Here is a 12,335-nt window from a genome sequence, read left to right as displayed (position 1 = left end):
ATCAGCGGATACGTTTCCATTGACCATTAGGAGCTGTGGAGAGCCCCTCAGAGCTAATTAGTAATAAGAGGATGCCAATTAAATGCTGCTCCCTGGGCTATACTGTCACTTCTCCGATACTGCTGTGTTGAAAAGGAAGGTAACAAAATGGAGCTCAGCGCATATGTATTCCATCTGGAAAGCAGGGGAAGGGTGGAGCCGCTTGTTAAATGGCAAGCGGTCCAAGTTTTAAAAGGGTTTATGAGTGCTAGATAAAATCATATCCTAAATGCGGTCTCAAAACCTCTGCAAAGGTAGAAAACGTTTACAAAAGTTTGAGCTTGCTTTAGTGACTGTTCTCCTTTTGGGGTCACCCGTTTACAGGCATGAAAGTTGTGTCTTTATCTAGTCTATAGTGTTTAATGTAAGCAGGAAGAAAAAACATTTCCGCGCCGCAAATTATAGTGCAAAGTTGTTCTATATAACATAGGGGAATTCTCAGGACAAATTAGTTTCTTTAAACCTTAGCAGATCTTAGCACAGCTTTGTTTTAAAAGCAGTACTTGCAAAAGTTTTGAAGGCAGTCTCACCCATACTGGAGGTTTTGTTTTGTGAAACTTGAGTCCTACCTTAACGGACCGGAGGATGAAATGAATTTCGTGCTGTAAGTACCCTGTACAACAGGCTGGCTTTCCCAGAGAGGGCTTGTGCTGAAAGCCTGCTAAAACTGGTGGGCACCGAATAGATACCAAAAACTAGGCCACTAATTAGGAGTAAGAAGAGTTTGGGGTTTGTTCTAAATGGGTACCTCCGTAACCAAGACGTGCTCCTGAGGAGCATCAAGGAGGGGGAGGAAGGTTGCAAGACACCGGTGGTGTGCAAGGGGCGGGCAGCAGAGCTGGTGGCTTTGGCCTTGAGGCGCAGGGGCCGCCTTGCATGCTCGGTGCTGCCGAGCGGAGGCTGGAAAGAGCAGGCCTTCGGGGACAAGCCCTTAAAGCCAACTTCTTTAGTGCCCTCTCATGCCGAAAGATTGGCAGAGATGGTAGAAGTGCTGTATGTCACCCCTGTAAGCGCGGTTAACTCAATTCTTGCTTTCGCTATACGCAGCATTTGCTGTAAGTGAAACTCGATCTATTTGTTCCAAACACGACCTTTCTTTGTATGAATAAGTCCCACAAAATGGTCATTTCAGAAAAAAAAAAAAAACAAAAAAAAACCTGACACCAAGCTGTTGCTCCGAGACTCTTTCTAAATCGTATCCCTTTTGTACTTGTTGTGTCTGGGCTCCGCCGGGCTCGGGAGCCGTTAATCTTCCTCGTGTTTTCTCCCCGTGGCAAACGAGAGGCAGATGTTCCCATCTGGAGAGCCCGCGCCAGCCTCCGCCGCTCCGCTCCGCGCCCAAACGCAGCCGGGGTGCTGGGAGAGGCGGGTGGCGGGCAGAGGCTTCTGGGGACTGATTCTTCCGTGGTTGTCAGAATCGTCTGTGTGACAGCCAGGGCTGCCAGCGTCTGGCATTCGAAACGCTTGAGCCTAATAAGTAAATGGTGCGGGGGAGAAAATACCTCCTCGTATCGGAATAGTGGGGGCGATTGAAAACGACAAAAAAAAAAAAGCCTTGATTCTGTGACTTTAAAAGGAGCAGTAAACGAATGGAAGAATGACCAACTCTTTAGCAGCAGCTAATGAAACTAATCAGCGGGCGTCTCGGGCGTTGGTCGAATGTAGTTGGCTCCGACGAGGCCCCGGTTATAACCCGGCCGGGTGGGCTGAGCCGTGCCGGGGTTGGCTCGGGGGGAGCGCTCTCCTGATCCCCACAGCGCTTTCCTTTCCACCTTGAAGGCGAAATCCTGGCCGCTGCCTTGGTTTCGATGCCAGGGAGCCGAAGCTCGGAGCCAACTCCTGATATCCGAGTCCCCGAATGCGTTTGCTTGGGCGTGAGCCGTGCAGGGAGGGCAGGGGTTGAGACGGCTTCTTGGTAAGCAGCCCCAGCTCCCAGGTGGCTGCTGAGCCAGCTGTGGGTGGCTGTTCGGCCAGCTTTCCCTGTCTTAATGCTTACTCATAGGATCATAGACTCATTTAGGTTGGATAAGACCCTTAAGATCACAAAGCCAACCATCAACCTAACACTGCCAAGTCCAGTGCTAAATCATGTCCCTGAGCAACGTGTCCACTTGTTCCGTGGTGTGGGGATACCGGGGGTACCATGCTGGTTTGTTTCCTTGCAGAAGCAAGACTACGAGAATCTGGGGGCCCTGAGCAAGCCTGTGGGGGATTTTAGATGCAATAATAGCTCGTGGGGTGGATTTCTGCAGCCCTTGGTTTGCACCGCTGGCTCCGGTATGGATCCATCCCATCTGGTTGGGAACAAAGCAGAGGAGAATTGCTGCAAAGTCCAACCTGGGCTACTGATGAGTCTGTAGAGTCAGGAACATTAATAGGTTTTTATAAAAATCACTGAAGGGCAAGACAGATAACGATCTGCAGTCTGCCTTCAGGAATAAATTATTAATCTTATTTCCCTTATTAACTGCTTTCTGGACTGGTTGCGAACGATAAAATACTTTGCTCTTTCAAGTTCTTCTATCCAAGCTTCGTATTGAATTGAGATTTAAAGTGAAACAGCTGTGTGTGGGAGAGAAATAGATGGCAATGGAGCTACACGCGTTTATTTTTGATTTATAAAATGCCTGTCCCAGACTCAGCAGCTCCCTCCTGAGCGATGCGAGGCTCTCCTGCGAGGTGCCGAGTCCTCTCCACTCCCACAGCATCTCGCAGATCAGGAGCCTAGATGTGCTATAAACCCAAGCAAAACAGTGTAAAAATAGGCTGATGGCGTTTAGCGGAGGAAGTATCCCTGCAGTAACATAAGTTACCCGCTGCAACAGATGCTGTAGTATCGTCTTATACAACTCCCCGCCTCAGCGCGGAGGCAGGCGGACAGGAGCGAGTGGACTCAGTTGACCAGCGTTGCCACTGACCCGTTTCATGCTTACCTTCTGCCTTTCCCTTTCGTCGCTTTCTGATGCAGTGATGCTGCAAAAAGATAAAATATTGGGTCTTTCCTAGGCGACGTGATTTCATTTTGAGCTTTGGGGAGCTGCCTGGAAGCAGGTGATGGAGAGATTGCGATGGAGCAGCCGTAAACAGCGTCTGCTGGAAGTCTGAGTAACGGCTCTGTTGCTTTGCATGCAGATGAGAGGTTATCTGCAAGCCTTGGAGAGCTGCAAAGGTGCTCTGCAGATGGCTTAGAGCTGTCAAGGGGAGGGAAAGGCAACCTTAGAGCAGAGGAAAGATGTTAATAAAATTTAAATGTAATTCTTCCCATTTCTCAGTTCCTAAATGTGAAAAATATTAGCTTGGTGGAGACTGAAAACAGATGGTGAGCAGTTGGAGCAGATAAGCATGTTATTCAAAATAAACATTCGCCAAAGCTGGGGAGGTGGCGAACCATATTTCATTTCACCCTATTTACATTATCGGGTCAGGTTACACTGATGCTGCCTCTCGTTTGCATTCAGATTATCAACAGGGAACCCTGCAAAGCAAGCCTGCTGCAGCGGGCCCTTGTAATCCCAGACACGGCTGGGCTGGAAGGGAGGCTTTGGGGCCATTTCCCTGGCCTGTTCTCCAGGACAATATATTAGGTCCGTTATGTTAAAGGAACTCTCCTAGACCGTTGGCAGGGTCCTGCCAGCCACCGGAGAGGGCACCGGGGTCCTCAGCTTCCCTCTTGCAAATGGTCTCTCTTCCATTTAGACAAGCTTTGTGTTGCTTTAACCTAAACCTGTGACTTTTACCCATTTAAATGGGGGGGGAAATGAGCCTCTGCTTCAAAGGGCTGTTTCTAGAAGGGTTCGTCTGGCTGACCTGTAGGCATTTTATTATTTATGCCTCTAGTCCAAGCGGTCATCTGAGGTGCTAGGGCCAGTGGAAATGGAGGCACATCTAGAGCGTGGCTCATCTCACCTGCTTTGATGAATATTTTAGGACGGGCTGAGCTGCCCTCGGAGGTCTCTGCCTTTCAGTGGGCTCCAGAAGGTGCCTGCGTGGCTGGCTCCAAGCAGGCGCCCACGTGCCCGACAGCTTTGTCGTGCCCGACAGCTTTGTTGTGCCCGACAGCTTTGTCATGCCAGACCTGACCTTGGGCTCTGCTCCGGGACAGCAGCTGGAGTGGCAGATCTGAACCCGGGGCTCTTCGCTTTGAGATGAGGGGTGGCTCTTTAGGGTGGCTCTTTAGGTTTGGGGCACGTTCTGCCTACTCTATATGAAAGGTGAAAACATTTGCTCCAATTAAACCTCTTATCTTCGCCTGAAGCCATTACCTACTTCACTCCTCTGACTTCGAACCCCTAGACAAACCCGTTGTGGACAGGGATGTGTTCAGAAGACATCGACTAAAAGCAAAACCTTGTCAGGGCCCAAGCCGTGCTGACGGGGTCTCATTTTGAGACTGCTGTCTCCATCCTGCAAGCTGCAGAAGCGAAAAGCTGTGCGGCACTGTATCCTATTTAACGTGCTTCTTCCTTATTTCTTCCAACGTGTTTCATATTTTGACTTCCACAAAAAGCTGGAGCACGATAAGCTGGAGTGCCTGAATCTACCGAACGGGTTTGTGAGAAACAGTTCAGGCTCCGTGCAGCTTTTGGCAGGAGGAGCCACAGCATCGGTGCCAGCGCAGGCAGGTTCCTCCTGCCTTCTGAGCTGGCGACAGAGAGCCAAGGGGATCCTACACCTGCATCAAAAATACTTGGAGATACCAATGTCTGTGCTGCGTGTGCCCTCCAAACACTCAGCCACTGGCTTGAATCGCTTTCCTGTGAAGGAAGAGGAAAGGCTTTACTCTCTTGAGCTGGCAGCAGGGTTTAAGAGCCAGCACATACTCCCTGTGCTCACACAGGGGTTGCTGTATGGTGTTAGTTGTGCCCGTATAAACGTTATTATGTAAATTTGTATAAAGCTCTACGTTCTCTGTATCGTGTCGGTGGCTGTCTCTCTTCCTGTGCCCTTTGCTCTCTGCAAACTCGGGGCTCAGCTGGTGCCGCCAGATCAAGGGTTCTGCTTTTGCATCGCTCTGCAGAGCCAAGAGCAGAGCGACGGGTGTGCTGGGCTGTCCGCCTGCCTCCCCGGGCATCCGCGGCCGTCCTCGGGCTCCTCCTGGTCCTGCTTTGCTGGGGAAGGTAACGTCCTGCTTCCATCACGCAGCATTTTTCTTTCTTTACTTAGTTTGCTCCCTAATTGCTAAAGGCATTTAAGAATTAATTTCAGCTCCAGAGTATTTGAGATAGTCCCTAACGTGTGACTATTTTTACTCGTGCCTTTTTCCTTTTCTCAAACCCGCAAGCATGAGGAGATTAATAAAGCGGCTTCTTTATACAGTTTACAATGGGAGCAAATGTTAGCCATTCTTCTGAGGTTACCTATCATAGCAACACTCTCTTTATACTAAACACGATAGCCAGAAGACTTCTTTGAAGAAAATAAACCCAATGAAATCTGTCTGGGTGTTCAGACCGCCTGCTCCAAGGCATGTCCTGCTTCGTACAGCTCAAGGGAGCTCAAGCCTTGGTGAGCAGAGCATGGGGCTTCTCCCCTGAGCACCACTCGGAGCCCTGGATTTTCGCGTGATGTGTGCAGCTTGGCTCTTCCTCCTCTCCACGTAGGGGACCTCGTGGTCTCTTGTACACCTGGGTCCGTAACTGGGACACGCGATATGTAGGGCACGCAGCATAAACTTAAATATGCCTACAGCTGTCCCCGATCCAGCCAGAAGCTTTGCAGCATCTGAAATCTGTAACTCCGATCGCTGTGAAATCTGCTCTTCAGACTTCATCAGCTTTTTGAGAATATGAAATTCTCGCACCAAGCCAAGACTAAAACAGCATCGCCGTGCTCGGGTTTTGCTTTGCTCCAAGTGAATCATCTTCCCATGTGGATCTCCAGCACTTCCCGGGCCGTGAAGGCAGCTCTCCCACCCGCCCCGCGTGGCCACGGCGCTTCATCCTCTTCCCCAGTTGACATTTGCTGTTTCTGGGCGCCAAGTTAGCGCGTGGCGCTGCAAAGTCTTGATGGTTGGCAGCTCAATGGCAAAAGCGTTGTGCCATAAACACATTCAATCTGTGTCCTGCAGGCTCTGTTGGAAAAATAACGACACAACATTTGTAAATGTTTCTAAAGGAGATGCCATGAGAGCAAACCTTCCAGCCCAGCCCCCTTCGGCAGGGACGGCGGCTGTGAGGAGCCCGGGGTGGCTGCGCGTCCGGCACCGAGGTCTCGGTTGGGGTTGGAGGGAAGCCTTTCTGATGGAGAACCCATCAACATTACCGGTGTAGGCAGACGTCCTGCTCTGAGACTTGGAGCATTCGGTCATTGACAAGAATTGCTCTTTTTGGCGGTGTGACCCAAAGAGCCCCGGTGGCACTGAAGCACGGTTTCAGGTGGCTGACGTGCTGGTGGGACTCGCAGGCGTTCTGAGGAGCTTCTCAGCATCCTCTGTGCATCTGGGTGTTGCCGTTGGTGAGCAAGTAAATATATCCAAACACTGAAATGTGGGAGAAAGAGTTGGGGAAGGCGTCGTTCCTCCAGGGACAGACCCGCTGGCTCGTTTGTAGCCCCGGGTCAACGGGAGGCTGACTCGAGTCCTTGTTCACGGTCTGCTTTGCCCACATGACTCTCATTAAATGGATGTGTTTGGACTAAAAATCGGGAGTTTTAGAAAGATGGTTTTTATCTGTGTTTATAGATGTCCCAGGTCATTAGCAGGAAGCTTTTAAATTTAACAGTCCTGTTTGCTTCTTGCCTGTCTGTCAGCACGCCCGGAAGAGGAGGTGTTGGCTTCTCCTGGGGCTTGGGTTCGGTGCCTTGTGCAGTAGCACGGCGGTGACTGGGTTTATTTTGGGGGAACAAACTCCATCTGACTTCCCCCCGTCCCCGCTGCAAATTACCTTAATTAGCTCTGCTTTCTTTGCGGGTGCTCCGGCGCCGTATTTAACATGCCCTAGGACTGCTTTAGGAGGAAGGAGGAGAAACCTGAAGGATTGGTCTCTCTTCCCTGATGGAGCAAGCGAACTCAGACCAGGCTCTGACTCTTTGGCTCCTCTGCTCCATTTGCTTAGGGTGGGAGGAAAGAAGGGGTTTGTTTCCTCCAGCCCTTGCCATAGATCTACCCGCTGCAATGTTACCTGTGTGCACGAACACTGGTGGTCTTCCTGCGGCCGTGTTTTGTTGGTTGTACGACTGCTGTGTTTGTGCACGAATGGCAGGGAGAGGCACGCTGGTGTCAAATCGTGTGAGTGGGACCAAACGCGTCTGAATAGTTGGCAGTATCGTATTAGTGTCGTTATTACGTTATTGTGTTAAAATTAATTAGTTTCCCGTGGCTTTGGTATCTCTCCGCTTTGTTTGTGGTAGCAAAGCCTAGCAAATTCTGGTTTTGGAAGGCAGGCTGAAACGAAGACACAAACCTGCTACCGTGGCAGCGCCACGAGCGTGGATTTCACAGCGATTCCAGCCGCACCACCCCAGTTACTCCAGCGGTGCTGAAGTGGCAGGAAAACACGGGTCCTCAACACATATTCATCGCTGCCCCTGCCTCCCCCAGATAGCCCTGCAACCAGAAAAAAAAAAACCACGCTAGGAATAACGAACTGAATTTGTTACCTCGCTGGCTTTAGCGGGGACGTGGCATAGGGGAAATAAAGGAGCCAGCTCGTGCAGGGCGCGCGGTGGCAAGGCAGGTGCTCGCGCCTCGCCGAGCGGATTCCCGGCCAGCGGCTGCCTGCGGAGGGCTCGCCTGCCAGCTCGCCGTGGCTGCGCTCCCGGGGGCGGCAGCTTCGTTGTCAGGAGTGGCGGAGGAGCAGGTTTGGTGGTGGTGTTCCCGAGACGGCTTCGCTGTCCGCTCAGCGCTTCTCTTTGCGGGAACGCAGCGTTTAATAGGAGCTGCCAGAATTTGAGAGCTGGTTTTCTTACAGCTGACAGGTATTTGTAAAAACAGCGGTGTTGTGTGGCACAGGTGCATTTGCATGCCACCAGCGGTTGATTACGGCATGCGGTCTCTCTAACAGCAGTTTAAAGAGGCATCGCCTGCCCTTAATTATAGGAGCCAGCTGTCCCAGGCGCAGGTCAGGACGGTGGCTGCCCTGTGTTGGTTTTTCCAACGGTGGATTCGGAAGCACTCTCTTTCAGCAGGTGATGCAGGCTGCGCAAGTGGCAGGAGCCCCGGTCAGATGCTAGCAACGACCAGCACCCATTTGGCAGGGGCATCACGCGGCAGGGAGCTCGCCAGCCGAGCTGCACGTGGCGGAGGAGACCCGGGCAGAGGAGCCCTGCCTGGCAGGGAAGGGGCACGCACGTGTCGCTCTGCTGCCTGCCTCCGTCCCTGCGACGCGCTGCGAGCTCCTTTGGCAGCGTGCTGAGCAGCGACTTTCCTGGGAGCACAAACCCATTTTGCGGGTCCAGATGTCTCCGCTTACCAACAGCAGCCGAAGAAAATTGCTCCATTTCACCCTCTGCAAGCATCGAAGCCTCGGAGTTTCATCTCTTCTCAGCTGGATCGAAGGGGAGCTCTCCCGCTGGACTCCCACTGGCCCCGCTGCTCACCACTGCCGGGTGCTGATGGTTGCACCACATCAAGCTGCTCCTCTGGGCCCTTGGCTCCATCGCCCAAAAAGCAGGTGGCCCGAAGCATGGCATCCTCTGGGCTGCACGCAAGGGAGGGAAGGGGAAGACAACTGGCAGCCCCTTCCCTCCCCACGCCGCCCCCAAACCAGGGCACAGATGGACATGCTGGAAACCTGTCAACGTTTTTGTGAAGGGCATGCTGGAACGCAGTCACAACTCATTAGTGAGCTAATCAAATGAGACAGGCGTCGCTCGGAGGAGCAGAAAGTGGTCAGCGCGTTGCTGAAGGGATGGCTCGCGTCGGGTGGCCCCGCGCTGCTCAGCGGAGGTTGCGGTGCCCAGTGCCTCCTGGGGAGGTTTTGGCTGCTCTTCGGAGATGCTCAGGCTTCGTTTATAGTGTCAGAAGTATTTTTCTGTCTGGATTTAAAAACAAAACCAAAAAAAGGCTTGCATTAGCACGTATTTCCTATTTCTGTCTTGCTTCCTTCCGAGGATGAGTTCGGAGCCTGATGCTGGAGCGAGGAGTGCAGCCACCCCAGCCGAGCTGCGTTAGACACCGGAGGCCCCACACAGGAGAGCGGCTGCAGATGCCTTGTGTTGACTTGTTTTCAAGACCCTTTGACAATTTCGGTAGCTTGCTGGCGTGGATGCCACCCGCCTCACAGCTCAGACCTGGCAGTGGTTTTGGAGGATTCGTCTCGGGGCCAGGCGCAGCAAACGCGGGGCGGTGCGCGCTGCCTGGGCACCCAGCCTTCAGCAGCAGGCGGGAGGCGAAGGGCAGGGGCTGTGGTTTCGGCAGGGGCTGGCGCTGCCTCCAGGCACCCGTGCGCTTCCTTGTGGGCCAGGAACTGCGTCGCCGCGCGGGCTTGCTCATGCGTGCGTGTGCGGTCGCGTCTGTGCAGCGCGGGGAGGCTGCTCTCGGCGTTCATGGGGGAGAGAAGGGGCACAGAACGCTTGATTTGTGAGTTTGCTTTTAAAAACCAAACATTCAACCAACCCCTGAACTGCGATGGGCGTACCTGGGAGTACCGAGGGGATTTAAAGGATGAGGGGAAGCAAAGCAAATAGGAAAATGTTTGTGGAAGCATTTTTGGGCTTGAGGGGTGAGAAAGTATGGTTGAGAGACTTTGATGGTGAACATCAGCGTCCTGAGCCTGTCTGTCAGGGTCTCGGGGTGCCCACTGCACCCCAGGTGTGTGGCCACCTGCACAGGTCCATACCCTGCCCCTTCCTGCGTGCAGAGCAGCCGGGCAGGCCTGTGTGACTGTCCCTCCTCTCATCTTCACCACCGCAACTCTGCTTCGCGAGCTCAGTGGGGAAATCCTCATCTGTGACTGTCAATAACGTTACCACATTCTCTTTGTGCAGTTGCTGGTGAGAAGAGGGTGCCAGTGATGCCCGGATCGCCTGTGGAAGTGAAGATTCAGTCCAGATCCTCTCCTCCCAACATGCCGCCGCTGCCCCCCGTCAACCCCGGCGGCCCCCGGCCCGTGTCCTTCACCCCAGCTGCACGTAAGGCACCAGTAACACTGCCTGTCCACGAGACTAATTCCAGCGAGGAGGGAACTTGGCTTGTAGAAGTCACTGGTGGGGTTTCAGCTGTTTGCCAGGGCCGCTAGCCAGCATGGCGGGCGTTGGCAATGCCGCATAGTGGTAATGGAGCGAGGGCTGGGGGCATCCTGCTGCTTCGCTGCTTATGCAGGACGTGTGATGGGGTCTGTAATGTTCCCCCACCACCTGCCAGCTCCTGCCTTGGCCCCAGTGCTGTTGCAGTCGCTTCAAGTCACTCTCCTTGCAGGTGCAGCCCTGATTTCTGCAATAAACTCCTTAAGAAATTGGAGTCTTTTATCAGGTTGGCTTCAAAGGAGCCAAGAGCTAGGCTTTTCACTGTATCTTTGGAGGAGTTAATTCCCACTCTGCTGTATCTTGCTTTGCAGACAGCATTTCTGCAGCTGAGATTAGAAAGTTTTCGTCTTTTAATTTCCCAGCCTCAGAAATTCCTTGCTGTCCATCCAGATTCTCTTTTCTCCATGTTTGCTTCATAATCTTTCCTATTAAGCTACAGTTCATCCTTGCACTGCCCAGCCGCAGAGCAGCCTCGCACACGCCAGCAGCTTCCTTCACCTAGCAGGGTGTTGCTTGGAGGTGGCTTCCCCAAATGGCCTTTTTCTAGAAAGAGCACAAGCTCCTTTCCCCCCCCCCTTATACAACATTTAAGTCATCCTCTTTTAAAAGCATTATTCCAGAGCAAAGCAATTTTACTTAACATTTGGGCTTGAAATTATCTTACCCCCGCAAGTGGCACATACATACTTTTCAGGCTCTGCCTGCCTTTTATTCCCGGTGCTGACAGTCTCCCTAGCTGGTTTTGTATTGCTTTGCTATCCACAGTGGTGTCTGGGATATCTCACGGTTTCATGTTGGCAGGGGATTTCGCAGATTTACAATTCAGCCTCTCTTTCAGGACACTCACTAATGTATTGAGTGATGCTGGCAATAACGCTAATCACTGGGTTATCCCGCCAGACACGTTGTCCCCATCTTTATACACTGAGGGTTTTTTAATGGCTCTCCTTTTGCGAAGGCAGAAAAAGACCATTAGCAAAGTGACAGAAATTAATTTTTCCAATAAGGTTGTTTGACACACTGTTAAGGTCCAAGTAGCCTGAATCTGCTGATTCCAGATGACTTAATTGCCTCTTTTCAAGAGAGATGAGAGCTGCAACCTGTAATGAAGTTTACTCTTGCTTTTTAACTTCTCAGCTGTGCCTAAGGGTCTTGGTCAGAGCCAGCCTGCGCGTACCCTGCCCTGTAAAAGCCCACAGCATGGGTAAGCGAGGAGGAGCACACTAGAGGAGGGCTTTGCCTGCATTCAGGCAGCAAACCGGTAACAGAAGGGCTGGAAAAACAAGGGAAGTCTTAGACTGTTCAGTACCTAAAGCAGATTTTAATGGTGTGGCCCCAGGCGATGACTTTTCTGTTCCTCCTCACACCTGTAATTCCACCAGGGTCTGTGTGCCGTCTCCCCAGCCCCACGCTCGCTTGCTTCGGCGCTGCTTTCTCATCTGGAGCACAGGACCTGGTAAGGCTCCATGGTCTGTGGCTGAGCAGATCCTGGAGATAGGCAGGATCAGATAACTGCCAGCTGCTCTGCGGTAATCCAGTTTGCAAGAGGGTCAGACAGGGTGAGCCTAAAAATGCTGAGAGCAGTTACCGGAGCTGCGTCCATCTAAAGACAGCCCCGGCTTGCTGGGCTACCGCAGCATCGCCCGAGTTCATCAACCGCTGCCTCCTGCCCTGGGCAGCTCCCTGCCCCTGCAGCCCCTGCAGCCCCTGCTTCTTCCTGCCTGCACACAGAGCAGCCTGTGCTCTCCTCCTCTTTCCTGTGAAAGAAAAGAGGAAGAGAAATAGAGAATGGGGCAAAGTGCCTCGGCCGCAGGCTTCAGAGAGCACAGAGCTGAGCAGCCCGCCTCTGCTTGAGCGGAGCTCCTTCTGGGTGTCTTTGCACCATATTTATAACATTTGTATTATGAATTAAATGCTCGTTATGAGTATTTGTCGTTACCTTTCAAATTAGCTCAGTGCTTGCTGGTACACCGCGTATTGCTAATCCCGTGGGTGCGTGCAGTGTCTCTGCAGGATGTATCTGCTCCTGTACTGGCTCGGGGAAGCCGGTGTGGACAAGAAGTTCCCAAGTTGCGTTGATCCATAAGAGAAAGCATGAGCTCATTGTGCCTTTA

The 12,335-nt window shown here is 52.4% G+C and overlaps 1 protein-coding gene across 7 annotated transcripts in view; it reads left to right on the top strand.

The window, feature by feature from the left end:
• CBFA2T2 (CBFA2/RUNX1 partner transcriptional co-repressor 2) overlaps positions 1-12,335 on the top strand; it is a 63,595-nt gene that overhangs the window by 34,727 nt on the left and 16,533 nt on the right. For 5 of the 7 annotated variants that reach the window (XM_080557872.1, XM_080557871.1, XM_080557868.1 and 2 more), the window contains exon 2: positions 9,964-10,107. In XM_080557872.1, coding sequence (XP_080413998.1) covers positions 9,964-10,107 — 144 coding nt within the window. Of the gene's footprint in view, positions 1-5,137; positions 5,157-6,986; positions 9,557-9,963; positions 10,108-12,335 lie in introns of those variants that run through there. The other 2 variants (XM_080557874.1, XM_080557870.1) reach the window with 2 other exon arrangements.

Source organism: Anser brachyrhynchus (genome assembly GCF_964034855.1).
Source record: "Anser brachyrhynchus genome assembly, chromosome: 16".
Lineage (NCBI taxonomy): Eukaryota > Metazoa > Chordata > Aves > Anseriformes > Anatidae > Anser > Anser brachyrhynchus.
Note: the sequence above shows the minus strand (reverse complement) of the source record. Positions and strands in the feature narration are given on the sequence as shown.